Source organism: Lampetra fluviatilis, chromosome 59 (assembly GCF_964198595.1).
Source record: "Lampetra fluviatilis chromosome 59, kcLamFluv1.1, whole genome shotgun sequence".
Taxonomy (NCBI): Eukaryota; Metazoa; Chordata; class Hyperoartia; order Petromyzontiformes; family Petromyzontidae; genus Lampetra; species Lampetra fluviatilis.
Genome location: NC_136333.1, coordinates 7,839,396 through 7,865,839, shown reverse-complemented (window position 1 = coordinate 7,865,839; position 26,444 = coordinate 7,839,396). Strand labels below are relative to the sequence as shown.

The following is a 26,444-nucleotide window of genomic DNA, read 5'->3' as shown; positions in this document are numbered from 1 at the left end:
CTGCAGCTGCCACGCGATGATCAGGTCACAGCGGCAGCCACACGATCCCGTGGTGCTCGGGAGATGTGATTGGGGGGAAAAACCGAACATTAAAAAAAAAGCAACCGCAGGCTGCGAGCTCCGACACAGGAGAGTGCTCCCCCGCAGGTAAGGTTCAGAGACACCGGGAGAAGCCAGGACGTGGTCGCAAACCTCGCGGAGACTCGGTTTACTGGTGAGAGTGCTTCGGAAGGGGTGGTGAGAAGGGCCGAACCACGCACACACAAACCACAGCTCCCTGCAAAGTTTTCCCGACTTTGGGCAGTTGGTTCTACTGGTAAAGTCACGTAGATAGAAAAAATAATAACAATAAAATAAAAATAAGTTGTTGCCCTGCCCATCTCTAAAACCTTTATAAAACAGCCTGCGCCAGCAGCTTTCCCCCTTTTTTTCTCCTGATGATGATTGCTTGTGTTGTGATCGAAACGTCGTGATATTTTTATTTTTTATTCACTTTATTTTTATTTTTTTATTGTTATTATCTTTTCTATGTGACTTTACCGAAGGAACCACAGAATATGAATTCCTGCAGTCACGAAAGTTAAGTCAAAATTTAACACGATCATTATGCATCCAGGAAAGGCACACCGAGTCGTCCGACTAGGATGCTCGACAACGGTCCAGAGTTTTTGCTCGCTTGACAAGGCACTCCGGGATAGTATTTGGCCTGACAATCCAATAGGAGGCCGATGGGGGTACACATCAGATTCCGTTTTATCTATATAGCGTGGAGGCGCTGAACGCAGCACTGCTTATACATTTCATTTTTCAGAGAAGCGTGGCCTGCGTGCTCTCGGCACACAACGTGAACACAGTGCAACAACAAAGACAACCCCATCACTACCCCCACCCAACCCGGAGGAGAAGAGAAAAGGTCACCCCCCCTTGCCCAAAGCTGGGTCCCCACATCGGAGCAGGCCGAGTTGCGCAACTCAGTGGGGCAGCAGGCAACCGAAATGGCTTACGCAGACGTCCCTACCGACCGGTTGCAAGGGAGCAGTTGCGCCGAACTGATTGTGAAAACAAAAAAATTTAGACTGATCGGTTCGGCGACATGGTAAGGGACGAGTGTCGTCACCACATGTTAGTTTGGGGGGGGGGGGCTATCCAGGAAGAAGGTGGGGGCTCTGGTGTAAAGAAGAATGGGCGAGATACCTTCACCGTGCCTCCCCCTTTCTCGTTGCGCAACCACCTCACCTCAAATGCAGACATGGCAGCAGGGGGGGGGGGGGGTGACGGATTAAGGTGCACGACGGTTTCTGCAGCGGTGCGCCGGGTTTTAAAATCGCGCGACTGGGACCCAGAGTGCAAAAAGAGAAGCACCAAGCAGCGAGAGGATGAGACGACCACGCGTGTGCACCCCCTTACCCATTCCCCACTCATCCCAATCTCCGCTTGGCTAATTACTTATTGGGGGGGGGTCGGCATTTTGCGAAGACACCCGTGGTTGAAAGTTGAAACTTGGATTGGTCGACATTATGGGGGCCGATTTAGTCAAGTTTAGGAAAAAAAAATTCCTTTCTTCTTAGCCGAGGAAAGTTTTCTGGGAAGAAATTCAACGTCCGTCACCAACACCGCGTGCTCGGGGCAACCACGACGATCACCCGTCGTCAACAACCCGGATACGTAACAATCAACGCCCCCCTGCCCTGGTCTGGCTCGAGGCTGCTCTGCGCCCCAGCGGGGTCTTTGGGACCCCCCCCAGCCCACAGTGGCGGGGGTGGGGGGGTCCGTGAGGGCGGTGCCTTGCCTGCCTGGGGGAGGGGGGGGGGGGGGTCACTCACCGCACGCTCCTCCTGCCTTCCCTGCCGGGCCCTATCCTGCTTCCTGCCTAGGCTAGGGCGACTGCGAGCGCGCCGCCTGGGGGGCCCCGCACTGCCGCCAGCGCCACCAACGACGCCGCTGCCACTGCCGCCACAGCCGCGATCCTGCGTGGGCCGAGCAGCACGAGCACCAGAGTACACGCGGAGACACGTGGAGACACGGGGGGATGCAGGGACACACTGCGCTGCACATGGGGAGACACCGTTATGCAATGGAAGACACGGCGGATGCGAGGGGAGGCATGGGAAGACTTCTGGGACGCACAGGGAGACAACCGGGACACGCGGGGAGGCTGAAGGAAGATAGGGGGGGGGATGCACGTGGAGGTCAAAGGAGACACGGGGGACACACTGGGAGTCACGGGGAGGCGAAGAAAGACATGGGAACATACGCGAGCGGCAGAAAGGAGATGCGCGGGCAGTTGAAGGCAGATACGGGGCAGGGGTGGGAATGCATGGGGAGAGAAGATGGAGGTAAGACGGGAAACGTGGCATGGCGTGTCTCGCCAGGTGAGCGATGGCGTTCACCCGAGTGGTGGAGGGTGGTGGCAAGCGTCGGAAGTACCACGCTCAGCGCTCTCGGTACCGCGCTCACGAGCGCCGGCGAGCATTTGCGCGGCGAGTTAAGGAGCCGGCGAGGGTGGGTGGATGCAGGCAATGATGCGTCCGTGAGTGCGTACACACGTGCGTCAGTGTTTGTGTTTATGGTGTGCATAGGAGCATCCGAGTGTGCGCACGGGAGCGTGTGCGCAGGACCACGAGTGTGCGTGAGTGCGTGCAAGTGAGTGAGCGAGCGAGCTAGCGGTCCACGTACCCACACAGAGCCCCGCAGGGTCGCGCGCTCGGCAAGCGACGCTCGACGCCACCGTGGGGACGCCCTGCAGGCTGCGCTTGCGGTGAGCGGTGCCGTAAAGCACCAGCGTGAACCGCTTCAACGTGCCTGGTGGTAGGGGGGCAGGGAGGGGCAACACGAGGTTACCACGGCCGGCAGCAAGACTACATTGACGCTTGCACAATTACATCGTTGTCTGAGCATCGTCCAGGCCCAGGATGGAGTTCACGTTGGCGAGCAGGTCGGCAGCTGCCGTACGTTTGGACACAGATCGCCGTTGTCCTCGTCTCCACGCGCAAGGTGAAGGGAGGGAGAGGTAGGGAAGGGGGGGTAGTGGATGAGGGTGAGTAGTCACGTGAGCAGTAGGTGGACGGAGCGGAGAGGGGGGGACGGGGCGGCGTGTGAGCGAGGCCCTGGTCCCTCACCGGTGTTGCGGACGCTGCCGGTATTCTCCAGCTCCAGGGTCCACACCCCCGTTGGGTCCTCGCCCCACGAGTGGGTGCTCATGAACGCCCAGTCGTTGAAGCCCTCCGTCGAGAAGTCGTGAGGCCTGCGGAACAATGTCAGCATCATCGCCGACGCCGTGTTTAACGCGAGCGACGAGCACGAACATCGCCATGCAGGGGTTCCCCGTCGCACTGTACGCGGTTGCACTGTACGCAGATCGGCGACACCCGCGCAAGTTGTACTGCGCGTTGCTCGGCGAACGGTGGTGCAGCGGTGAGCGTGCTGCGCTACAAACCAGCCCGGGTTAGATTCCCGCTTGCCACCACTGCTGCTGCCGCCGCCGCCGCCACCCCCGACAATTATCTGAACCAGTCCTGAGCCTCCTCTAGGCCGAGTCAGCCTCAATTGAGTACCTGGTGCCGTGCGTGTAAAAACAAATCGCCACTGGGGAGACAAAGGCGGCCAGGCGTGGTTGCTGGCCACCCACCCTTCGTGTGCCGTGCCAGCTCACACCACTTGTCCCAAAAGTCTGTTAAAGCTACACGGGCGATCTTCGTCTTTGTTCGGCACGAGATCCCACGTTTTACTCCCAGCAGCAGCGGCGCGCACCACCCCCCTTACCCCCGCCCCCCCCCCCTCTCACCGGGGTGCCAGCAGCGTGCAGCGGGTGCCCATTGGGCTGGTGAGACGGACTGCCAACTCCCCGCGGTGGCTGAACGCCAGCGTGAGGCGGGCTTGCACGTGCTCCAGCGTGGTGACGTAGTCGCCGGTGCCCAGGCAGGAGCTCACGCGCCCGCTCACCAGCAGCTTCTGTCCTATGGGGCTGTGCGGGAGGGGGGGGGGGGGGCACAGCGAGGGTCGGGGGAGAGAGTTGGCGGTGAGCGAGCGAGCGAACGGCGGCGCAGCGATTAGCGCGCTGCGCTGAGAAGCCGGCGACCAGAGTTCGATTCCCCACTCATCGCCAGGTGACACGATCATCCAAAGCGGTACTGGGTCTGCCTCACCTCGGCGGTGTGTCGACATCGTCACTCGGGAGACGAAGGCGGCCGGGCGTGGTGTGCGAGCGAAAGACCTCACGAATGAACGTGCAAGGGAATGAGCGTGCAAGGGAGCGGCTGAGCGGGCGGGTAAGCGAGCGACAGAGTGAGCCGGTGAACGCGTAAGCGAGAGGAGTCAGCGCGCGTGCCAGTGAGTGACGACTGACCGGGCTTCAGTGCTCATCTCCATGGTGCACGCCCGCTGAGGGGGAACGGTCGTCCAGTTGCGAGCGAGCGTCACGATGGCGCCGGCGTCGAGGAGACCGTAGCCGTACGAGTGGCTCACTGCACGCACAAAGACAAATATCTCCCGTGTAGCCTTAACAGACTGTTGGGGCAAGTGCTGTTAGCGAGCACCTATGAAGGCTGGAACGGCACAAGGGGGGTGGGTGGCCAGCACCACGCCCGGTCGCCTTTGTCTCCCTAGTGGCAGAAGTTTACACACAGCACTCGGAACTCATTGAGATGGAGTCGACATAAGGCCAAGGACCAGTTCAGATCAGACACAGGTGTTAGCCGTGAGCGGGAATCGAACTTGTGTCGTCGGGTTGGTAATGCAGCGTGCTAACCGCTACACTCCCGCTCCCCATCACAGACGCACGCACACAGGCAAGCAAATACCAAGTCACGCACATACGCACACAGAGACGGGAACGCACTTTGCACGCACGCGCGCACACAAGAGATGCATGCATTGATTATACAAAGACTCCCCATATAGCCTTTAACTTTAGGGCAAGTGCTGTTAATGAGTAGCACCTAGGAAGGCTGGCCATGACGCACGAGGGGGTGGGTGGCCAACACCACGCCCGGCCGTCTTGCGCACGCACACAGATAGACACACGCAGAGATGCAGACAAATACGCAGAGCCACAAACAGACTCGTGCACACACACACACGAAGAAGAGACGCACATCGGCACAAACAACAGATGCATGCACACTCATGGCCTTCGATTAGCACAGTTGGGCGCACACACAGTCTGTTAAGGCGATACATACAATCAAGTCACCCGGCTGAGACCAAAACTTCTCTGCACACGATGACCCCGTTAAAATCGCGGGTGGACGGACAGACAGACAGGTCGGCGGGAGATCTGGACTCGAACCCGGCGCCTCGGCGGGGGAAGTGCGCGGTGCGCGAGCGTCACCTTTGCGACCGACACCGTTGGTCACCCAGTCGGAGGCGTGAAGGTGCGAGGGGTTGGACGTGCGAACCACCAGGTGCTGCATGTCCCTCCAGGTGAGACGGGGGCTGGTGACACAGCCACACGTGACGCACGGATAACACAGGCAGTGACACTCGTGATAATTACTATGGCTAACGTGACACTCACAACAATTAGAATAATTAACACGACCCACGTGACAGCATAGATGGCACGACATCGACGGGGGGGGGGGGGGGTCTAGCGGGACAACGTGTCTCACTTGGCCTCGAGCGCCAGCGCGATGATGCCGGCGGCGAGCGGGGCCGAGGCCGACGTGCCCGTGTGGCTCTCCGTGCACTTGAGCCGCAGATCCGTGGTCACCTTGGGGGGGGGGGGGACGCGGGGGGTGGGAGGGGAGAGTTTTTCAATGTGGGAGGCGGCTTCAACGTCGGGTGGCAGGGAACTTACAAAGCGCGGGGCAGTCGCGAGAGCGCGAAATGGGACAGTTTGGGAGGTGATGGCAGTTAACAGAGAGGGTGGCAATTTAAACAGAAGGGGGCGCTTGAGAGAGGCCAGCAGTTTGAAGGCGTGGGGGGTGGCGGTGGGAGTTTTTGGCAGGGAGGTAGCTGAGAGAGGAAGACGGTTTAGACCCCAAGTGTAGACAGAGTGGCAGCTACGGAGGGGACGGATGGGGTATTGGTCCCCTGGTCATGCTCACAATCTGCTTCTCGCCGATAGCGCCGCTACTGTAGGTGGTGGCGAGCGTGGAGGAGCACGCCTCGCTGTACCACGGCACGTTGCCCTTCTCCGTCGTGCTGCTGATGGACAGCGTGTAGATCGAGTTGGTGTAGCCGTCGCAGTTGCAGCTGTCCTTCTCGCGACCGCCGTTGCCCGAGGCCCACACGAAAATGGAGCCGAGGCCGCCGCGGCCCTGCGAGAGAGGACAATGGGGGGGAGCCCCACACATCCCCGGTTGAGGGGGTCGCGACGGCCGCGGCAAGACACGGAGCTCGCGTCCACACAGAGCAAGCAACCGTTGAGAGCGCGTGCTCACGAGGAGCTGGTGCCGACATGGAGACCACACAGTGGGTCTTTGTCTCCCCGTGAGCTGCCGAGGTCGCGACGCGTTTGTTTTCATTTCCTGTTTCTCGACGCCTCCTGCACCGTTTCCATTCAGCTGCGATGGCACGTAAAATAAAGACTGAACGATTGAGTGCATGCGAGTGCACCTTGGTATCCAGAGGTGTTTTTGGGTCAGATCTCGTACATTTAAATGTGTCGTTAAACCCGCCACCACCCAACAAAGCCATCAAGTAAGGTTTGTCAACAAAACGTGCAAATTAAGTTACAAGGCCAGTACACAGGTGTGTTGGAGAGTAAACCCACAACAATTACAATTCGAGTACAACGTTTCGCCACGAATTACCACCAGCCTCATGAGGTGAGAGCGAGAGTCTACGTGTTAAACTCCTGTGCCTTGGATATGTCACAATTATCTCAGCCAGTGAACCCACAACACATCCTGGGTGCTATCCTACGACCTGCTTGCAGCAGCGAGCCTTCCACACCTCAGGTAACGGACTCGAGGTGCACCTAGCCTGGCACAATCGCCACGGCAACGTCATTGCCACTTAAATGGTGAATGGCGACAACTGTTGTTGCCTTTGAACGTGTAGGTGTGCACAGTAGAACCCCTCTTAACGGCCACCCCTGTTAACGGCTAATCGCTTAATGACGGGCTTACTTTAAGCCCAATGTGTAGTGTATAGTAGTGTAGTGTGTAGTAGTGGTGTATCGTGCAGTCTATAGTAGTGTAATGTAGAGTAGTGCTGCCATAGAGCCCAATGTGTTTGCTTAGTGGCCATTCCCCTGTTAACGACGGGCTATACATAAGCATATAAATAATATGCTTATGTATAGTATCGATTGTTTAAACATTTAAGTACTTTTTTGGGTGAAAAGGTGGTAACTTTCGATGGTATCGGAACGAATTAAGTCTTTGTGAATTTCCTAAACTCGATTGACGAACCACCTACCGTCGTAATGTGCGTCCTTGCGAACACAGCACTTGCCCCAGCAGTCTGCTAAGGCTATACCATAAGGGGGGGGGGGGTTCTTTGTCTGTCTGCGTATTCTACGCAAGCGCCGGTACCTTGGTGATCCCCCGCACGAAGGCCTCCTGTGCGAGCCGCGCAGGCCCGTCCACCGTCTTGCCGTCATCCTCGGGTCCCCAGCTGGCGCTGTACACGGCGATGTGCTGGGGGTTGAGGCTCAGCGAGCGGGCCTCCACCGCGTCCGTCACGTCACCGTCCAGCATGCGCACGCCTGGGAGGGACATGTCGGTGGGGACACACACACACACGGGGACACGTGAGCGAGCGTGTGGATACACGAGCGGGCGAGCCGACGGGCGAGGTGGGAGAGTGTTCGGGTTGGGCGAGGGCAACCGACGCTCACCGCCGATGCGAGCGTTGTAGGCGATGCCGACGCCGCAGACGTCGTTGTTTGCCGCGGCCGCCACCTCTCCGGCGCAGCGCGTGCCGTGCCTGCGGGTAAGACGGGCAAGATCGCGCTCACCAACCCCCCCGCTGGCCCACCTCGACCACCATGCAAGCCCACACAATCACTTTCCCGTTAGCTCGTATACTCACTCACGTGACCACTAGCCGCATTTACGGACCCACCAACCCATCCAAAACAACTACCGCCCCCAACAAGCCCATTTCAAATCACCACACCAAAAACATCCGCTCACTCACCCGCTAGCACATTCTCGCTTTACTTAGGCACTCGCTCATTCATCAACTCGCTCGTCTGCTCACCAACTCACCCCGCTCCCCATTCCTCACCTGTTGTCGTTCATTTCCGTGTAGCGCGGCTGGGGGTCGGGGTCGTTGCTGTTGACGTCGTAGCTCGCCATCGGATCCTGCTCGCAAACACAAGGACAAAGATCCCCCCCCCTCCGTGTAGCCTTAACAGACTGTTGGGGCAAGTGCTGTTAGAGAGTAGCACCTATGAAGGCCGGTACGGCACACGAGGGAGGGTGGTTGGCCAGCACCACGCCCGACCTCGGGGAGGCTCAGAACCGGTTCCGATAATCGTCCCTGGTGTTCGCCGAGAGCAAGAATTGAATTCTGATTACTGGATTCGTAGCGCAGCTCGCTAACCGCTACATTACCGCTCTACTACAACAACCGCTATTCACCACCAAGTGGCGGTGACGTCACCACGGCGCTTGTGCCAGGCTAAGTGCACGTTAAGGCCACGTGAAGTGTCGAACGCCCGCTGGCAGGAGGTCAAGGGGCAGAACCAGGTGCCATGGGTCGACTGACTGAGATGACTGGCCGATGCACCACCTGTGCATCTCGCTAACCGCTACACTCTCCATACACACACTCGCACATACACAGCCAGTAACCTTCGTGCGGCTGTCGAGACTTACAATGCCGCGCCGGTAACTGGCCCCAGGTTTCCTGGACGGATACCACAGTGACACTGCGCTGGCTGCTGTAAATTTCCACATGGTGGTAAATAAGCCACTTCGTTGAGCCATCACTCGCGAAGCCAAGTTTGCTTTTAAAGTTATAAAGTAGCTCAGTGGGGCTTACATGGTAAATAAACATACAGCAGAGACTCAATTATTACGCATGCAGTTTATTTTTTCCCTCAAGCCCAAATGAATAATCTAAAAACAGTTATGCATTGTTATTCTTGTAAATATTTGCTGAAAGTCAATAAACATTTAAAACGAACAAATATGTGCTCCGGTTAACCCGAAATCCACGTGATGGCCCCTACAGTGCAGTACAATCGTTGAATATCTTTACAACGGTGGGTGGAGTTTCATTGATGTTGATTGGCGTGGCTCTGCAACCCACTTGGTGGGCCGAGTGTTAGCACCGAGCACGCGCGTTGATCGCTCGATCGTGAGCGTGCGTTCTTCATCTATACCGATATTAAGCGCTTCTTGGCATAGAGATCCGCGGAAATTGTATCTTTTCGGATTATCCGCGATTTTGAATTATCAGCGGCGGTCCTCCCCCGTCATTAGCGCGGATAATCGAGAGTCTGCTGTAGTTTAATGTTATAGTTTAGTATTCAGACACCCACCCCCTGCCCCTCACCGTGTCCAGCCGCCGCCCCCCCCCCCCCCAGAGCTGGACTCACGTAGTTGGACACCAGGTCGGGGTGGTTCTTCTCGATGCCGTCGTCGAGGATGGAGACGACGACGCCGCGGCCCGAGACGCCCTGGCTCCACGCGGCCAGCACGTTCAGGTCGTGATGCACGCTGTTGTGCTGCACTCACGCAGGGCGCAGGGGAGGAGACCGATACTACAACAAGTGGCGGCGACGTCACCACGGTGCTCGTGCCAGGCTGGGTGCACCGAGGCCAGGTGATGCGTTTGATGGTTTGTTGCTGGCAGGAGGTCACGGGGCAGACCCAGCAGGTGCCATGGGTTGACCTACCGAGATGAGTGGCCGATGCACCACCTGTGCCCCCTACTGTGCCAACTCGCTGCGCTTTAGCCACCCGGTGCACCGCTCGTTATTGCGAGCGTCGCTCCTCCGCCCTTCGTTGTTGCTGGAGGCCGAATGCGTCAAACTGCCCAGTAGCAGCAGCGTCCTTCACAAGCCTCTTCAACAACCCGGTGTGCATTTAAAGCATTGCCATAAGACATTATGGTCTCAAGCAATCCATTGTTGCACTGTCATCTACTGCAATGCATGGTGGTGTGCATTGGTGTACATTTCGTATTCATGTTAAACTTCGTTTGCTCCGTACATAGGCAACTGTGCCAATCTACGTTAGCACAGTTGGCTACGTGCTGAAATCGGAAGGAAAACACACGAAACACAAAAAGCACTTTATAGAAATTAGTTTTCAATGTAAACTTTAAAATCCACAACTCCAGTGGCTTCCTAGTACCGAAAGAACATTCCAGACGGCCGCAAAAGAGCATCTGAAAACGGGCAATGCCGTGACCGTCTTTGTTCGATGGCTAGCCATGCATCGGTGTACAATGTGTTAGCGTGCATTGTAACATGCTGGGGTACAAGGCCTCGGCATTACATTACATTACAATTCAAGGCGTCTGCATTGCTTCACATTGCAAGGCAGTGGCGTGCATTACATTACAATGAGAGGCGTCGGCGTGCATTGGAAAGTGCGGTGAACGTACCAGATACCACTGCAGCAAGTACTTAGGATCGGTGGGCTCCTGGAACAGCTCCCGTTTCCTCCGGGCCTTCACCACCTGCTGCTCGGCCCATTGCACCTGGGCGAAGGGCAGGAGAGGCCTTCTAAGGTCAAGTTGATTTTGTGCAGCCGAGCGTGAGGAAGGGGGGGGGGGAATTGTCGGCTCAGCGGTGTGGCCAGCGCCTGACCATGACTTGACTAAAAGTCCACGGGTCGTCGTTGGCGAGAGTAAGACGACGACAGCCGGAGGGAGACGACTGCTGTGTTGTGTTATCTTGGCGTGCTCTGGGACGGTTTATTTATTTATATTTCGTGACTTGCTTACCGTTCTCCCAAGTCGCGGGTTCAATCCCAACCACGACGGCTGCTGTATATTTGGAGTTTGAGTGTCTCGCTCTTTCCCCGTGGATTTTTGTCCGGGTCCTCCGTTGTTGTTTTTTTTCCCCTCCGCATTTAGAATCAACATCGACGTGCCTTTCAGAGTATTTGGCTGCGATAAATGTCCACGTGATGATGATGATAAGCGCCACTTCATTGGGCGATCATTTGTGACAGCAAGTTCGCTTTGGGAAAAAAAGAGCTATATAGCTTAGTGGACCTTACCTGGTAAAATAAAATACTTTAGTTTGTATTGTTTGCTGTTAACTTGCCAACCCGCCCATACTGTACACCTGTACATCAGATTGTTCCACCAGTCTAAGTAAAAATCTCAATCATGAACAAGCCCCACTAAATTTACACCGATCCACACCTGGCGGGGAGGGGGGGTGGCTACGACATGTCACCACCGGCTTCTGACTTAGCATGAAGCATCAGCATCATCATCATCATCGAGAGAGAAAGAAAAACAAGAAACTGAAAGCGACAGCCGCTTGACTGAGCTGCTCGCCCTCCAGTGACGCCGCCACCGCCGCGCCAAAAGGAGGAAACGCATCCTGGCGGACGGCAAGGCCCACAGGAGCTACTATGTAAGCTCTTTGTCGGAAGTGATCGGGTCATCACAAATGATAGCTCAACGAAGTGGCTTATCAAGTGGAAGTTTATAGCAGACAAATACTCGAAACTCGTGTTGTTGATTCTAAATGTGGAGGGAAAAACCAGAAGGACCTGGGAGAAAAATCCAGGAGACCACGTGCAGAGACACGCAAACTCCAAATGCACAGGCATCAAGGGTGGGCATCTATAATAACCCACGACATCCTGCACATCAGGCGAGGTCGTCAAAATATCGGGACCATGGCGCCCTCGCCACCATGACGACGATGACGTCGATGACGCCGATGACGCCGATGACGCCGTTGCAAACCGGGTCGCTTTGCATCGACCCCTCAGGATGACCTTCGAGGGCCGGTGCCATTCATACATCCCTTGAGCATGGCGGCAGGGACTAATTTTTGGCCACAACGCAAAACTCGGTCGCGTTCCGTTTTCGCACAGTGGCGCAATTCAAATTGCCCCCCCCAACCTCCGAGGTGGCAGCAGCTGTACCCAGAGAGACATGGAGACGGCTGGGCGTGGGATACCGTGGGTGGGGAGGAGACTTTGCGGTTTGGCGACATTCACAGCTAACTCGGCGGCGTCGCAGCGCACGCAGCACGTGACCCGATCGTGGGGGCGGAGAAGGAGAGGAAGTCTCTTGTCTGATGCGGACTTGATCAGAGACCGTTCTGTCAGCCCCGCCATTGTCTCGAGAGCACATCAGAGACTGGAATGTCAAAAGTCTAGATTCTACAGAGCCCATCACAAAGCAGTCTGTGCGAGTCGATTGTTGTCTAGGGAGCCGTCCGAGACTGGAATACCAAGCCGAAATTCTATAGAACCGATCGGAGAGGAGTCTGCGAGTCTTCGATTCACGTCTAGAGAGAGCCCATCTAAGACTGGTCTCCAAGTCGATTGTTGTATTGCGGTTGTTCTCAGAACGTGGTTCGCGACAGGTCTGCCAGGTGGTTCGCGGTGACGCAAGCGTGCAGGTTGTGCCAGAAATAACGACAACATTTATCCGTTTTATTTCAGACATTAAATTTATATTTTTAATATAATATAAATGAATGTCTTCATTAATATTTTTTTATATAAATTAATTTAATAAAATGAAGTTTGGTAAACTACCATAATCCCAAAATCTAAATGCCCTCCCAAAAAAAAAAAATACCCTTTCAGCGCCGCAAAAAAAACAATTATGTTCCGGAAACATGAATCATTTAGTATTAGTGGTAGTTTAGAGAGAAGTGAATGCGTTTTGTTACCAGGGTTGGGGCTGGGTGGGTCTGCGGAAATGTTTGCATCGACTCAGCGGTCCGTGGAGAAAAAAATTGTTTGAGAAACAACTCTTGTATCATATTCTTGGTTCTTTCGGTAAAGTCACGTAGAAGGGAAATAATATAATAATACAAATATAAAACAATAAAAACATTTTTTTCACTTTTTTCAAATTTTCTTGCTGTGGATTTCCCACCTGATGATTGCTCGTGTTGCAGTCGAAACGTCGTGAGAATTTTTTATTGTTTTATATTTTTATTATTTTATCATTTCCCTTCTACGCGACTTTACCGAAAGAACCAAGAATATGAATCCCTGCAGTCACGAAAGCTTAAAATCGAAATTTAACTCTTGTATTGCGAGAAACCACTCGGCGAGCGGATATATTTGAGTCTAGAGAGCCCATCTAAGACCACGGGGTCTCAAAGTCCATCGTTGTATTGAGAGAGAGAGAGACCCCAAGAGAGACTACTGTGCGAGCGTGCTGTTGTAGACAGCCCCATCAGGCGGGACTGTCCGCGCGCTGTCCACCGAGGTGAGGGGGGGGGGGCAGTGTGTGCGACTTCACCTTGGGTTCCTTTTGCAGCTTCAGATTCCGGTTGTGATGTCTCGACAGGGATCGCTTTGCGACCGCCCGATGCCGGAAATGATAGTAATCCCCAAATATCTGTGACGACACGTACACACACACACACACATATATATATGACTCAAGAGGGCAAGTGCTGTTGGCAATCACCAATGAAGACCGACAGAGCATGAAAGGGTGGTTTTTAGTCAGCAACCACAACCGGCCACTTTGTCAACCCTGTGCTGAAGTCTAAAACACACCACGACAGGTACTCTTCCCCGCAAGGCCGAAATAAAGCCACAGGAAATACACACCCCCCCCTCCCCTCCAATTACAAACGCACCAAAATAACAAGGAGCCCCCATTCACGCCTAGGTGACGGTCACATCATCACAGAGCTTGCACCAGGCTAGGTTTACTTCGAGGACATCATGAGAGTTGTCGAAGGCTCACTGTTTGCAGCTCACAACGACAGACCCAGGTGTTATGGGTCGACTGCCTGTCCGTTGTTGTTGCCGGAGGGCGACAAAACTCCAACTGCTCGGCAGCTTCCTTCAGAAAAAAAAAAGCTTCCGCCACTGGAGGCCGATCGACACCACCGGTAGCGGCTCTGCGCACGTGTTCGCACGCACAGACGCGCCGCTCGCCGCACACAATCTTATCCGTTCAGGAGAGCATTCTGTTTACTTAAAGAGGCCGAAGACGCTTGGGAATTGAACGCAAGTCACCAGGTGCGTAGCGCAGCACGCCGACCACTGTGCGACCGCCATCTAACGTAACAGAGATAAAATAGACTTCAAGTAGCCCATGCAGCGCGACTAAGCGCTGTTGTGAGAGAAGACCAGTAAAAAGAGCCTCACCACGGTCCTAAAGTCCACATATAGATATGCATGCATATATAAACAAAGATCCCCTCGACCTTTAACACACTGTTGGGGCATCACCTATGAAGGCCAGCAGACCAGGCAGCGAGTGGCCAACATCACGCCTGGCCGAGTCGACGCAGAAGAGGCCAAGGAACTATTCATTAAATTCCCGTGAACGGGAATTGAACCCAGATCACTGGAATTGGGGCGCAGTGTACCAACCACTGCGCCACCGCTTCCCATACACACACACACACACGCCCCTTCCATGGAAATGTAGAATTTCCACTACTGGCTCAATACAACCCACACCGCCAACCCCCCCCCCCACATCATGTGACTTTTGAGGAATACAAAGTCACATTTGTTTATGCCTCTGCTCGTGGCTCATCGCAAAATAAACTCAAGCGATTGTCTCCGGATTTAATCCGACAATGCGGTTGGTTACTCCATACTTTCCCAAGTGGCATTTCGAGAGATTTATTAATAAAAACACGGAACAGCAATCGCACTGTTCAGAAAAAAAAACCAATACAAGGTCGTCTTTTCATTTTGCGAAAGCAGGACACACGGACGGTTGGAAACTGTGAGCAAAGCATTCGCCGTGAAAAAGGGCATCGTGTTTACGATGGTTGTGTGTGGGAGACACAGAGACAGAGCCACAGACACGCGCTGGGTTCAATCCCAGAGTCGGGGTGTTTCTGACACGACCGTTGCAAACGTCCGAGAGACGTTCACAACGGCGCCGCAGCCGCCGAGACGTTTAAGCACCCCGCGCTGGAAGTCTCTCGGTGTCTGTGACGTGGCCATCTTGATATCACGTTTAGCAGTGCTGGCTCACCGTCTCCAAAACGACGATTACTACGAATCCCCCCCAAGAGAGAGAGCGAGAGAGAAACACCAGGACCCAGTGCTTGAGGCCATAACCTGAGCCCATAACTTGAGCCCATAACCTGAGCCCATAACCGCCACACCGCCAGCTCAAGTGTCTGACGCGGCCATAGTGAACTCCCAGACAGACATATAAACCGCTCAATAATATTTTCCATGTGCTGCGTCGCTCTTCCATGTGGTTTGCGGGTTACGCCGCAGCGCGTTGTCATCGTCGTTGTCATCGTCGTTCGGCAAGTTGTGTACGTACACCGAACTTCTTTCTCACAGTACGTAGCCAAAAGCCGGGAGGCGCGGCGGGCTAATCGGAGGTGCGGGCGTCCGACGTTTCGCCTCCGCATGCCGAGAGCGTCTTCCGTACACGCCGAACAACCACGTTGCATAATCAACGTTTTTGGGTTTAGATCGCGTTATTTATAAATGTGTCGTAACCCTCCACCACCCAACACGGCCAATCAGTAAAAAAGTGTCACGTTGACAAAAGACAAATTAGTTCACTGCTTTAGCCCACCGGTGTGTTGAAGTGCGAAACCACAACATTTACAATTTGAGTACGACGTTTCGCTGGTAATTGCATCCAGCATCATCGGGCAATTCACCGGTGGGCTAAAGCAGTGAACTAATTTGTCTTTTGTCAATGTGACACTTTTTTACTGATTGGCCGTGTCGGGTGGTGGAGGGTTACGACACATTTATAAATAACGCGATCTAAACCCAAAAACGTTGATTATGAATAATATTGGTCACGAAAGCCTACGTGTTAAACTAACCACGTTGCAGCGGCACGGCCCAGAAAAACGTTACAAGGAGCCGCGGCAGAGTAACCTTCCAACCCCACAGAGTCACCTTCCAACCCCACAGAGTCACCTTCCAACCCCACAGCACGGGGGAGAGGCCCGTGGCACGGGGGGGGGGGGGGCAACTCATCCCCCGCGTCGCTAAACCTCCAGAATTCCTGCCAAGGCGGGAAGCTCCAGCACACAAGCCCACCACAAAGATACAGGCAAAGACCCCCCGTATAGCCTTAACAGGCTGTAGGAGCACGTGCCAAAGCCGGGATGGCACACGGAAGGAAAAGGGGACTGCGCAAGGCATCGGCTCTTCACCGTGCGTCGTGTGGGCGACTGCTACGCTGCGTTCTCGCTCGCTCTCGTACCGAGCGAGTGCAGTCTGTTCTCTTATAAACGCAGTAGTTGCGTTCCTGAAGCACACCGAATTATAATAAATATATAATATGGTAAAGCAAATACTGAACAAAGACCGAGGTGCGTGGGTAGCATCCATCAGCATCCCACCGGGTGCGATGCTACGACAAGCCAGCCGTACGACCGCTCATTCCTGACTACTCGCACGACGTAGTTCCGTTAATTCGATCACGTGACATCCAATTCACATCTGCGTTATGAAAAGTGTTCCAATACATTCAGCTTGTTAAATCAAAATAGCGTTACGAAAACAGGCTGTATTGCCGATGAACATTGTACAAGCTAAACACGTAGCCAACCATGCTAAAAATCGGGAGATGTGGGGGAAGGACAACTAAAAAAACAAAAAGCAGTTAAAAGAAATACATTTTCAATCTGGATGATTGAAAAGTGCATCATAGCTCCCAGTGGCTTCCTAATGAATCAGAAGGAAGAGAGCGTTCCAGACGGCCACAGGAGTGCATCTGAAAGTGACGCGTTGCGACCAGTCTTTGTTCGATGGCTAAAAAAACAAGACATTGTCGCCACGCTAATATTTATGGATAACACGAACAAGGCTTCGGGTCGCTCAAAGATTGCATAAAAAAAATTCAGGATCATTGTTGTTTGGAAAAATATTCGCAATCTATCCAGATAAACTATAAAAAAACAATTTTTTGATGTTACCAGGTAAGGCCCACTGAGCTATGTAGCTCTTTTTCATAAAACGACCTGGCCACAATAGATAGGTCAACGAAGTGGCTCATCGCATGGATATTTACAGCAGCCAAATAGTGGAGAGAAAAATCCGTGAGAGAACGCAAACTCCAAATATACCAGGGGAGGGAGTTAACATCTTGATACAATGAGTATCACCTTGTGATAAGTCAACAGCTGTTGCCCTCGTGACTAACGTTACCCTGCTCCAGCGAGCTTGGTGGAGGGGGGGGCACTCGGTTTAAAATTCCACATTGACATGGCGAGGGCCAAGTCTGCCCCATAGGATGACCACTGCTTTCCTGTCACAAACAGTCGCTACTCATTTAATCACTGCCAGGGGGATGATGATGATGGTGAATCTGATTATGATCTAATATGATGACGATTTGTGCGTGATCATCATAGATATGAAAACTTTGACAACAACGATGATGATCAGATGGACACATTTTTGCAGCATTATCATCGACTGTACTGGAAAATGACTTAGCTGTAAAAAAACAGGCTCGTCCATGGCTTGTTTATCGCTCAATTGTAAACAGCTCACGGAAAATAATTATTGTTTCAATGCTTTAAATAACACGCATGCCTAAACGCTCCGTAACCCGGGAGGGGAAATTCAAGTCATTTCCGCCATGAAAACCACAAACGCGACAAGTCGCTTCCCATGGAAATTTTTTTTTGTATAAATCCGTCACGGCATTCTCGCTCTTCCGGATTAAAATGTCAACATCCTTAGCTTCATTCGATGAAACCGATCCAATCGCAGAACACTCGAGACTCGTGCACTGGTCCGGATCCAACGCCAGACAAACAAAGATGAATCTGATCACAATGACAAAGTCTACGCCGTGGTGGCTAGGAGATGTTATCTCCCTCGCCTGGTATACAGGAGGTCGTGGGTCCGATCCCTACCCGGACGCCTGTATATTTTGGAGTTTGCGTGTGTCTATAGAGCTAGGTGGGCCTGTTAAAATAGAGTTTTTTGGGGATTTTACATAAGGGTTGTACAGTGCGCGTTAGGTGGCAAAGAAACGGACATGGGGCTTTGACAGAATGTCACAAGGGGGGGCGGGGGGTGAGGATTGATGGTCAGCGGGTAAGAAAGGTGAAGGAATAGCAGGCAAAGTGGGGAATGTCCATCGCAGGTGGAGTGCAGAGATAAATTCAGCTCGTGCGCAGATGCCAAACGGCTTGCAACTGCTTGCAAAGGCCTTCATATCCAGCAGTGCACTTATCATGGCTGACGATTGAATGAATGCACGGCTGATTTATTTACACGTGTAGTGACTGATTGTCACTGTGGTGTCGGGCTTACGAAGCCACGGCAGTTAATGTGTTGGCATTACGTGTAGCCCGCTTACTGGGCGTAGTACCAGCCCTAGCGGGGCCTGGGTGAGCACTGGTCAGCGCGGAGGCACCACGTACAGTGTGCGGTGCGGGCTCCTGGTGAGGGAGCGAGAGGGAGTGTCAGCCAGCCAGGTTACGTTGGGGCATGGTACGCCGGTTGACCTGCCGACACGTGACCGGATGATATTGGAGGGGGGCCACCGGTGGACGGGGGCCGCTGGGCGGTCACGTGGTCTAAAAGAGCTCTCGGGGAGCCTTCGGGAAAGAGCCAGAGAGATCTAGAAGGTGGGCGGGGCGAGGGGCGGAGCTAGCCCCAGCCCGGGCCGATATAAGGGGGGGGGGGGGCCGTGAGGGGCTTGGGGTTCTTCGTGTTGCTGGTGATGATGATCCACGTTGGGTAAAAGAAGCCTCTAGCCACGCGGTCCGGAACCCAGCTCGTGGTCCGGGCCGGGATAGCGAACCGTGTCTAGTTCTGCCGTGGCGTGGCTAGATGGGCGTTCAACACCCAAGTGTAGGTTGTGTTATGTTGATTTACTGAATAAATAGTGTTTACCCAAGACAGCGTCTGCAACCCATGTATGCGGGAGTTTTTTTATGCCGATGCAGAATCTGAATATTTATACTGGAGGAATCCGATGAGCTATAAAGCTCTTTTTCACAGATGGCCAGTAGGGGATGGGTAAGAATGTTACAACAAATAACAGCACAAAAACCAAATGATGGTACAGTAGTGTAAAGTACAAGGTAACAAATCACCCAAAAAACCAAACAAATAAAACTAAACTATCCTAACCAGGCAGAGCCCACCGAGGCATTAACTTACTTGTCAAAAGCGACTTGGCTGCAAATAATAGCTCAACAAAGTGGGCGATCATTTGGAAATTTATAGCAGCCAAAATAATCGAAATAATGCGAGGGGCACGCGGGATCCTAGAACAAAGACTGCACATATTGCACACTTCAGTGGAGGAAATGGAGCAGTGGTCACAAGTTGACCCAACCACCCCAGCAATAACCGCATACCAAACCACCAAACCACCACCCCACCAACCATCGGGCTTGCCTCCACAACCGCCACTTCCCGGAGAAGCATGGTCACTCGTAAAACGCACGGCAAGGGATTTATGATCACGGCAGGGCCAGCAGGAGCAGACGAGCGCTGCTCCCTCCCTTCCCTCGCAAAACAGATGAACGATTCAGATTATTTTAAAATATATTAACGGTCGAGTAATCCGCACAGAAAGCCTTTCAGCTTAGCGGCGAGATGTCACGGAATGAAAACACGACGGGGCTTCAATGCCGCTTTCAAATATGAAACAGCATGCATCAGTGAGCGTGCGAGAAAAGGAGAGAACGTGTGGAGGTGGTGTCAGTGGGGAGCCGTCAACCGCGCCATCCGAACATCAACAGGCCGACGCGCACATCTCCCCTACGAAAGGAAAATGAAACGCGAGCCACAGTGGTGCGATTGTGGCAGTGCAACCCAAACTGCGGACTGCACAGTAAACCCACTGTGGGTCTGCGCTCCCTTCAACGGAGCAACTGCGAATCGACACGAACTCTCTTTCTTGGCGTCATCTGGTCCAACACCAATGGAGACTAGGCTCTAAGAAAAGCTGTCTCGGGTGCGGACCAATCAACTTCAAGGACAGTGCATATCATTATCATCATCAGAGTTGTTTCTTTTTGTTTGCATTTTGACTGCTTGTGTTGTGGTTATTGCAAACATGATGCCTTGTATAAAGGTGTCAGTTTTTGTACCAGTTGAAAATATAAAAACCTATTACTATATTTTGCCACTAGTAAAGGAGGTCTCCTAGTATATATCTTATTTGATCTTGATTTGAAGCTTTCGTGACTGCAGGAATCCATACTCTCTGACTCTTTTGGTAAAGTCACGTGAGTAGATTTGATTGTTTTTTCTATCTCCGTGACTTTACCGAAAGAACCGGAGAGTACGTCTTATTTGCCGTATCAAAATCTTATCGCCTCGTTTCATTGCCAGAAAGGGGTCAAACCTATCCTGATTATTACACGCTTTTATTTAACTCACTTCGTCTGTTGTATCCTCAAAAATGAAATATTGTAACTCAATTTTTACACACTTCCCAATGTGCTATCGACTGCAAACTTGAAATAGCTATGTCATACTGATGACAACACGATATTCTATCATAAAAAATCCAAAACATATATCTTTAAACATTTCACACGCTTTTATTTAACTTACTGTGTGTGTTGTCGTATCCAAAAACTTGTAACTCAATTTCAACCGTATTCCCAATGTCGTATCGACTGCAAACTTCGTATAGCTATGTCATACTGATGACAATACTATATTCTATCATAAAAAAGAAAAAAATATTTTTAAACAATCTTTTTTATATGTTATGTTTCGGCTAGGGTCTAATTGTCCACGGTAAACTGACGTTGGCTGTAATTGGCCACGGTCCCTTACGTCACGGCAAGCCTCGGGGCCACTTCCTGGAGTTGTGGAGTTCTTCCATTACCAGTAGGGTACATTTCATTAAAGCGTGTTTTAAAAAATGTTTATATTACTTATTTTACAAGTACCGTGTGTGGTTAATGCAGACTTGCAAAAAGGAATCTATTTTGAGTTTGAACATCTTAACACAACTCCTGTGTTATTGGCAGCAAGGGTGAAAACCTATTCTTACATTTTTCATCATTTTTTACTCTGCCAAAAAAAGGCATCCCCCATTGATGTAATTGGGCATCAGTACGCAAGTGAGGGGTGGATGATTGCTGCTGCTGCTGCCGTGTGCAATCCAAAAATTCGAGTAATTTAAGTGTCATTTTTCGACTGGCAAATTTGGAGCGTGACGCCAGCACTCAACAGCCTGGCCTTCTCATTTCGAATGATGAGGCCACGTCACCGCTCCCCACATTAACACGGAGTTTTTCCACTTTGCGGATCTGTCCTGGTCAGACCGACTACAAAAACAAATTAAAACTAAACTATTTTTTTATTTTACCAGGTAAGGCTCACCGAGCCATGCAGACCTGGCCACAATTGATAGGTCAACCAAGTGGGTCACCACATAGAATTTTACAGCAGCCAAATGGTGGAGAAAAATTCCACGTGACCACGGGGAAAGAGTAAAACACAAACTCCAAATATACAACAGAAATCGTCGGGGGTCGAACCGATGACCTCCTGTATACCGGACGACGGAGGTAACATCCTCGCCACCGCATCGATTCTCGAGACAATAACCGCGCGGCGGGGGTTGCGTGCTGCTCACTGACCTGCCCCAGGTTGGTGAAGCCGTGCCTCCCCGCCACGTCGTCGGCCGCGGCCGCGCCGCCCGGCACGAGCACGGCCCACGTGTGCGTGTACACGTCCCTCGGCTGGCCACGCGCGCCGCCCGCCACCAGCCACGCAGCGCACGCCAGCAGGGCCAACGTCGGCCGCATCACGGCCTCGTGCGCTTCCCTTCCTCCTCTCCCTCCTCAAGCGCTCGCCCCTCCTTCCTCCTCTTGGCCGTCTGTGCGCATAAAACACAAACACGGGAGATTGTTTTTTTTGCTTAGGCTACGGCTCGGGTCTCTTGATAACCCAGTGCCCATTGGTGCACTCCACAATTCCCAGACTGGAGCCAAGTATAGAGCACTAGCAAAAGGTATTCAAAGCACAAATCAGACTGACTTTCAGATGAAGAGGACTATACAACGAAAACTAACTTCATTTTAGCAGGTAAAGCCCACTGAGCAATATAGCTCTTTTTCAGAATAGACCTGGTGACGAATGATAGCTCAACGAAGTGGAAATTTATAGCAGCAGAGGGGAAAACAATCCACAACAACCTCTTCGCCACCGTGTGTTCCACACACTCATCGATATGACACCAGGCCGCATTTTTTTGTTTAACCAGGTGGTGAGTAGTAGTCAAGAAAAACCCAGGGGATGGAGTCTCATTTTGCAAGGAGAGACCCTGGGTCACCAAAACAGCAAAAGCGAAACAAAACTACGGCAACGTCGTAATACAACATGGGACATTTATTTTTTGCATGGGGTGATGTAAGGACACAACCATGTGTTTGACAATCGCCAGACCGATGCCACCTTTGCCTAATATATTAGAACAACACGACACATTCAGAACAGCTGGCTGTAACTATGCGGCATTATTAATTCTATAATCTGGCCTGGTTGCTCTCCGGTACAGTGAGCGGCTCGCAATGAGAGGTGGGAGAGCGTTCTAATGCCGAGTCAGATGAATCGAATCGCGCGGCCAATTTCTCCTCGCAATCTGCGGCAGACCGTGGTGTCGGCACAACCATTTTTCCAGCCGATTAGAGAACCTCTGCGACGAGCCTCGGATTGTACGTACGTACGTGTAGATACGTACATGCGCCATGGATTACATGATCCGCGATGATATGGTCGAATAGCAACGTGGATTATTGGGAATTCACTTGCATAAATCGCTGGTCATAATCGGCGATAGAGTGGGATAAAAAATAAAGCATTCTGGCCGATGTATTTTTAGGTTGTTGCCACGCGTTGGGACAAAACCATTAGAGATCGTGCGGAACAACACCGGGTACAAACGAAACAAAGCGTGGGACAGCGACACAGCGTGTCCGTGAAAACCTACACAGCCATAAGTTTCCATCCACTCTCAGTGCACTGCTAAAACCGGCTTTGCCAGGCTTACCCCAACAAGCCTCGTTGCTCGTGGATCACACTTCCAATCCTGGTTTTTCAGACGACAATCGCGCACCGCTGATGGGAGCCAACACAAGGAACCTCGCACGGATCGCCACATTCTCTCGTGCCGCGCATTATGCGGCATGTACCAAGAGCAAATTTTTTATTAAACCACAAAATGGGCATGCAATTGGTTAGACGCCTTAAAATGTCCCCGTTAATATCTCACGTCGAGGCAATGTTGTATTAAACACTTGGGAAAATGGGATTAATTCGGTGTTGATAAAGTGCCCTTTTGTTTAAGGGGGATTTCTTTTTACATTCGTCAATAAACACGGAAAAATAACATTTAATAAGCGAGGTTTTGGGACAATGGTCCTTCTGCACAGCAGAGGCCAGAGAGGCAATTTAATTATAACCCGCGATTTCAATCGGGAACTGGTGAGGGATTAATACCCCACCAGAAGCCCTCCAAAGTCGATAATAACTTTACCATTGTTGAACAATTTCACAAGCTGCCAAAAAAATCCCACCAGATCCACAATCTTAGATAAGTGCAAAGTCCGCTGTTGGTGTCGTTGGGAACTCGTCTTAGCAACCCATTGCAGCAATATCTTCACTATTGGGTATTCAGAGATGCTCAAAATTTAAAGTGGTCTCAACACTGCCAACAGCATCATCACAACGCAATTCATGTATTTACCCAGTTAAACTGCCCGTATTTGTATAGGCCAAGAAGGAACAACAGAGATAATGTGAAGCAATGACCTTGCGAAACTTAAGCAATCATTATAGCTAGAAAAAAAAACACATTCTATTGGAGGAACCGACCTGACCTCCCGCAGCTGATAAGCACAGGTCAACATGTGCCTTTTCAGAAACCACAACCATTACAAAAAAACTGTTGACGCGTAAAAGCACTTAAATCTTTATGGCTGCCGCACAGAGCACTTTTTTTGTACACATCTCTTCAACAAGTCTTTTATTTATTATTGACAATGGAGGCTCTGTGGGAAAAGCATGCGGATCACAAAACGGTCGTTGGAGCGTTCCAATACCAACTGGACCGATCGTGATCATCATCTCTATGGAATTATTAAAAACGAGTACTCCTGTGGGGAGTCAACAGTTGTCAGCGTATGCAAGAGAGATGGGTCCCTGTCACAGGAATGTCGAATTTCCACCATTGGCTCAGAACCAACAAGAACAACGGTCTCGGCGTCACAGGACTGCAAAAAGCTGCAACGGCAAGGCGACTCAAGGGGTGCTCATGCCGAGTGAAACGTAGCGGTCAGTAAATCCTCGTTTCAGACGGAAAGCAGAGCAAGGAACAAAAACAAGGATGTACAAATGCGAGCTGCAATTACTACTTCAAGGGAATTTGTAGTCGCGTCATTGTCGTGGAAATTTGATACCATATGGCGAAAGATGACATCGCAGCAAGACCGGCGGTGACTTAAGTGGCGGGATTGAATAATCACAGAGGGGTGGAAGCACCTGTAAGGTGGTGGTGGCTCATGAGGCAGTGCAGCATTGAGGTTGACAGCAGGCACGTGGGTATGTTGGACTTATTTCGCACCGTGCGTAGCTGACCATGCGAATCGGAGGCCATAGTGATGTAGGAATATATGTTGACATTTTTTCGCAACTTACGTTGCCAACGGTGCTAATCGGAGGTGCGGGTCAAGAACAAAGGAAACACAAAAAGCAGTTCTTGCTTTACAAGGAGATCCCTCGATTTGTGAAAGGGATGCGTTCATCAAAAAACCACCCGTAAAACGAAATTTCGTAAATCGGAATGGCTTTTCCTGTTAATTTGAAACAAAAAAAAATTATGGATGCGTTGAGCAGCCATTCACGCTCTGCTCCTAACCTGAAAAAAAACTCCCCTATAACCAGCGGATCAGAATCAGAAAATGTAGCCTCCCAGGTTGCTCCGTGTCCGACGACCTCACGGCGCGTGCAGTGCGAAATTTCGTAAACATGGAAATTCGATTTCGTTAAAAATCTAAAAAAGTGTCCAGAATTCGTCAATTTTCGTTTAAGTGCAATTTCATAAAAACCGAACGTTCGGACAATCGCGGCACACCTATACACACGCGAGCCAGAGCGTCGTCTCCTCGTGTGTTGGTGGATTTTTCTTCAGGTATTCGTGCTTTCCTCCCATATTCAAAACGACCTCAATTAGCCCATGCACCAAGGGGGTTTGTGGGTACCACCGAGGGTGGCAAACGCTGCCAGTCTGCACCGCAGGCAGTGGGGGGGGGGGCCTACCAAGGACCGTGTCCCACCATGGGAATACATCAGTCTACACACCATCTGTTTTATAGACAACTTCCAAGGGTTCGCATTCTGCAGACGTTTCATATCAAAGTCGTTCTTCCCCCCCCCCCCCCCCCCGAAAATATATTATCTGTCAAACGAACATACTAAAAAGGCACCCTCCTTTATATATTCTCATTAAACGCTACCACGGTGACCTTGCTATCATGTACATTTCTAATCTAGAGATAGTAGGATCTAGGAAAATAAGCATAATTTGGCATCCTGCGCAGTACTAACAACCCAAAATTGTCCCAATGGCTCAAAGGCCAAAGAAGAGATTATATTTCAAGCGATGGAACCTCGTGAACATGAGCTTTTGAGACCACGGCTTTCCACGGTTAACCACACAACTCCTCACCTCATTTTTTGTTGCAGTTATAAACCGCATTGCTCGATTTTGTGCGAAGAAATGTGTGCGCCAAGCACATTCTTTGCTTTACAACCCAGATCTCCCTTGAAAAATAGCTTTGATCTCCCAGGGCTCTCTCAGGTATGTCTCTACATGTGTGTAACTAAGACAAGAGTGTCGTGTAGCGGTTAGCGCACTGCACTAAGAACCTGCCGTGCCCGAGTTAGATTCCTGGCTCACGGCCAAAACCAGCGAAGATTATCTGAATCGGTTCTGGGCCTCCCCCCTAGGTCGGCTCGGCCTTAAATAAATACCTGGTGCGGTGTGAAAAACATCACCACTTGGGAGACCAAGGCGGCCGGACGTGGTGTTGGCCACTCACCCCCTTGTGAGCAGTGCCAGCCTTCATAGGTGCTCGCTAACAGCACTTGCTCGCTCAGGCCAAATGGGGGAATCTTTGTCTTTGTAACTAAGGCACTAAAAAACTCGTCGACAACCATGCTCAATCCACTGCTGTACAAAGGCCTACCCTGCACCGACACACGAGACGACTTCAATCGCGACATCTCCACAACCCCCTGGGGTGAATTCTCCACTTTGGCCGTCATTCCATTGCCGGTCTCGTCAACCAGCACCCCCCCCCCCCACGTGTCCTGCCCAAGCCCACTTACCTTGCGTTTGTTCCTAAAGCATCGCACGACAAAGATCCCCGTATATCCTTAACAGAC

General features: G+C 51.8%; 1 protein-coding gene across 1 annotated transcript in view; it reads right to left on the bottom strand.

The window, feature by feature from the left end:
* LOC144950862 (furin-like) overlaps positions 1-26,444 on the bottom strand; it is a 36,946-nt gene that overhangs the window by 8,322 nt on the left and 2,180 nt on the right. The window contains exons 2-15 of the mRNA XM_078881008.1: positions 21,638-21,876; positions 13,354-13,452; positions 10,510-10,605; positions 9,497-9,625; positions 8,179-8,255; positions 7,787-7,875; positions 7,482-7,654; positions 6,048-6,260; positions 5,610-5,710; positions 5,330-5,433; positions 4,346-4,463; positions 3,785-3,964; positions 3,120-3,244; positions 2,677-2,802 (exon numbers count right to left, since the gene is read on the bottom strand). Of these exons, the coding sequence (XP_078737134.1) occupies positions 2,677-2,802; positions 3,120-3,244; positions 3,785-3,964; positions 4,346-4,463; positions 5,330-5,433; positions 5,610-5,710; positions 6,048-6,260; positions 7,482-7,654; positions 7,787-7,875; positions 8,179-8,255; positions 9,497-9,625; positions 10,510-10,605; positions 13,354-13,452; positions 21,638-21,805 (1,798 nt within the window). The 5' untranslated portion in view covers positions 21,806-21,876. The remainder of the gene's footprint in view (positions 1-2,676; positions 2,803-3,119; positions 3,245-3,784; positions 3,965-4,345; positions 4,464-5,329; positions 5,434-5,609; positions 5,711-6,047; positions 6,261-7,481; positions 7,655-7,786; positions 7,876-8,178; positions 8,256-9,496; positions 9,626-10,509; positions 10,606-13,353; positions 13,453-21,637; positions 21,877-26,444) is intronic.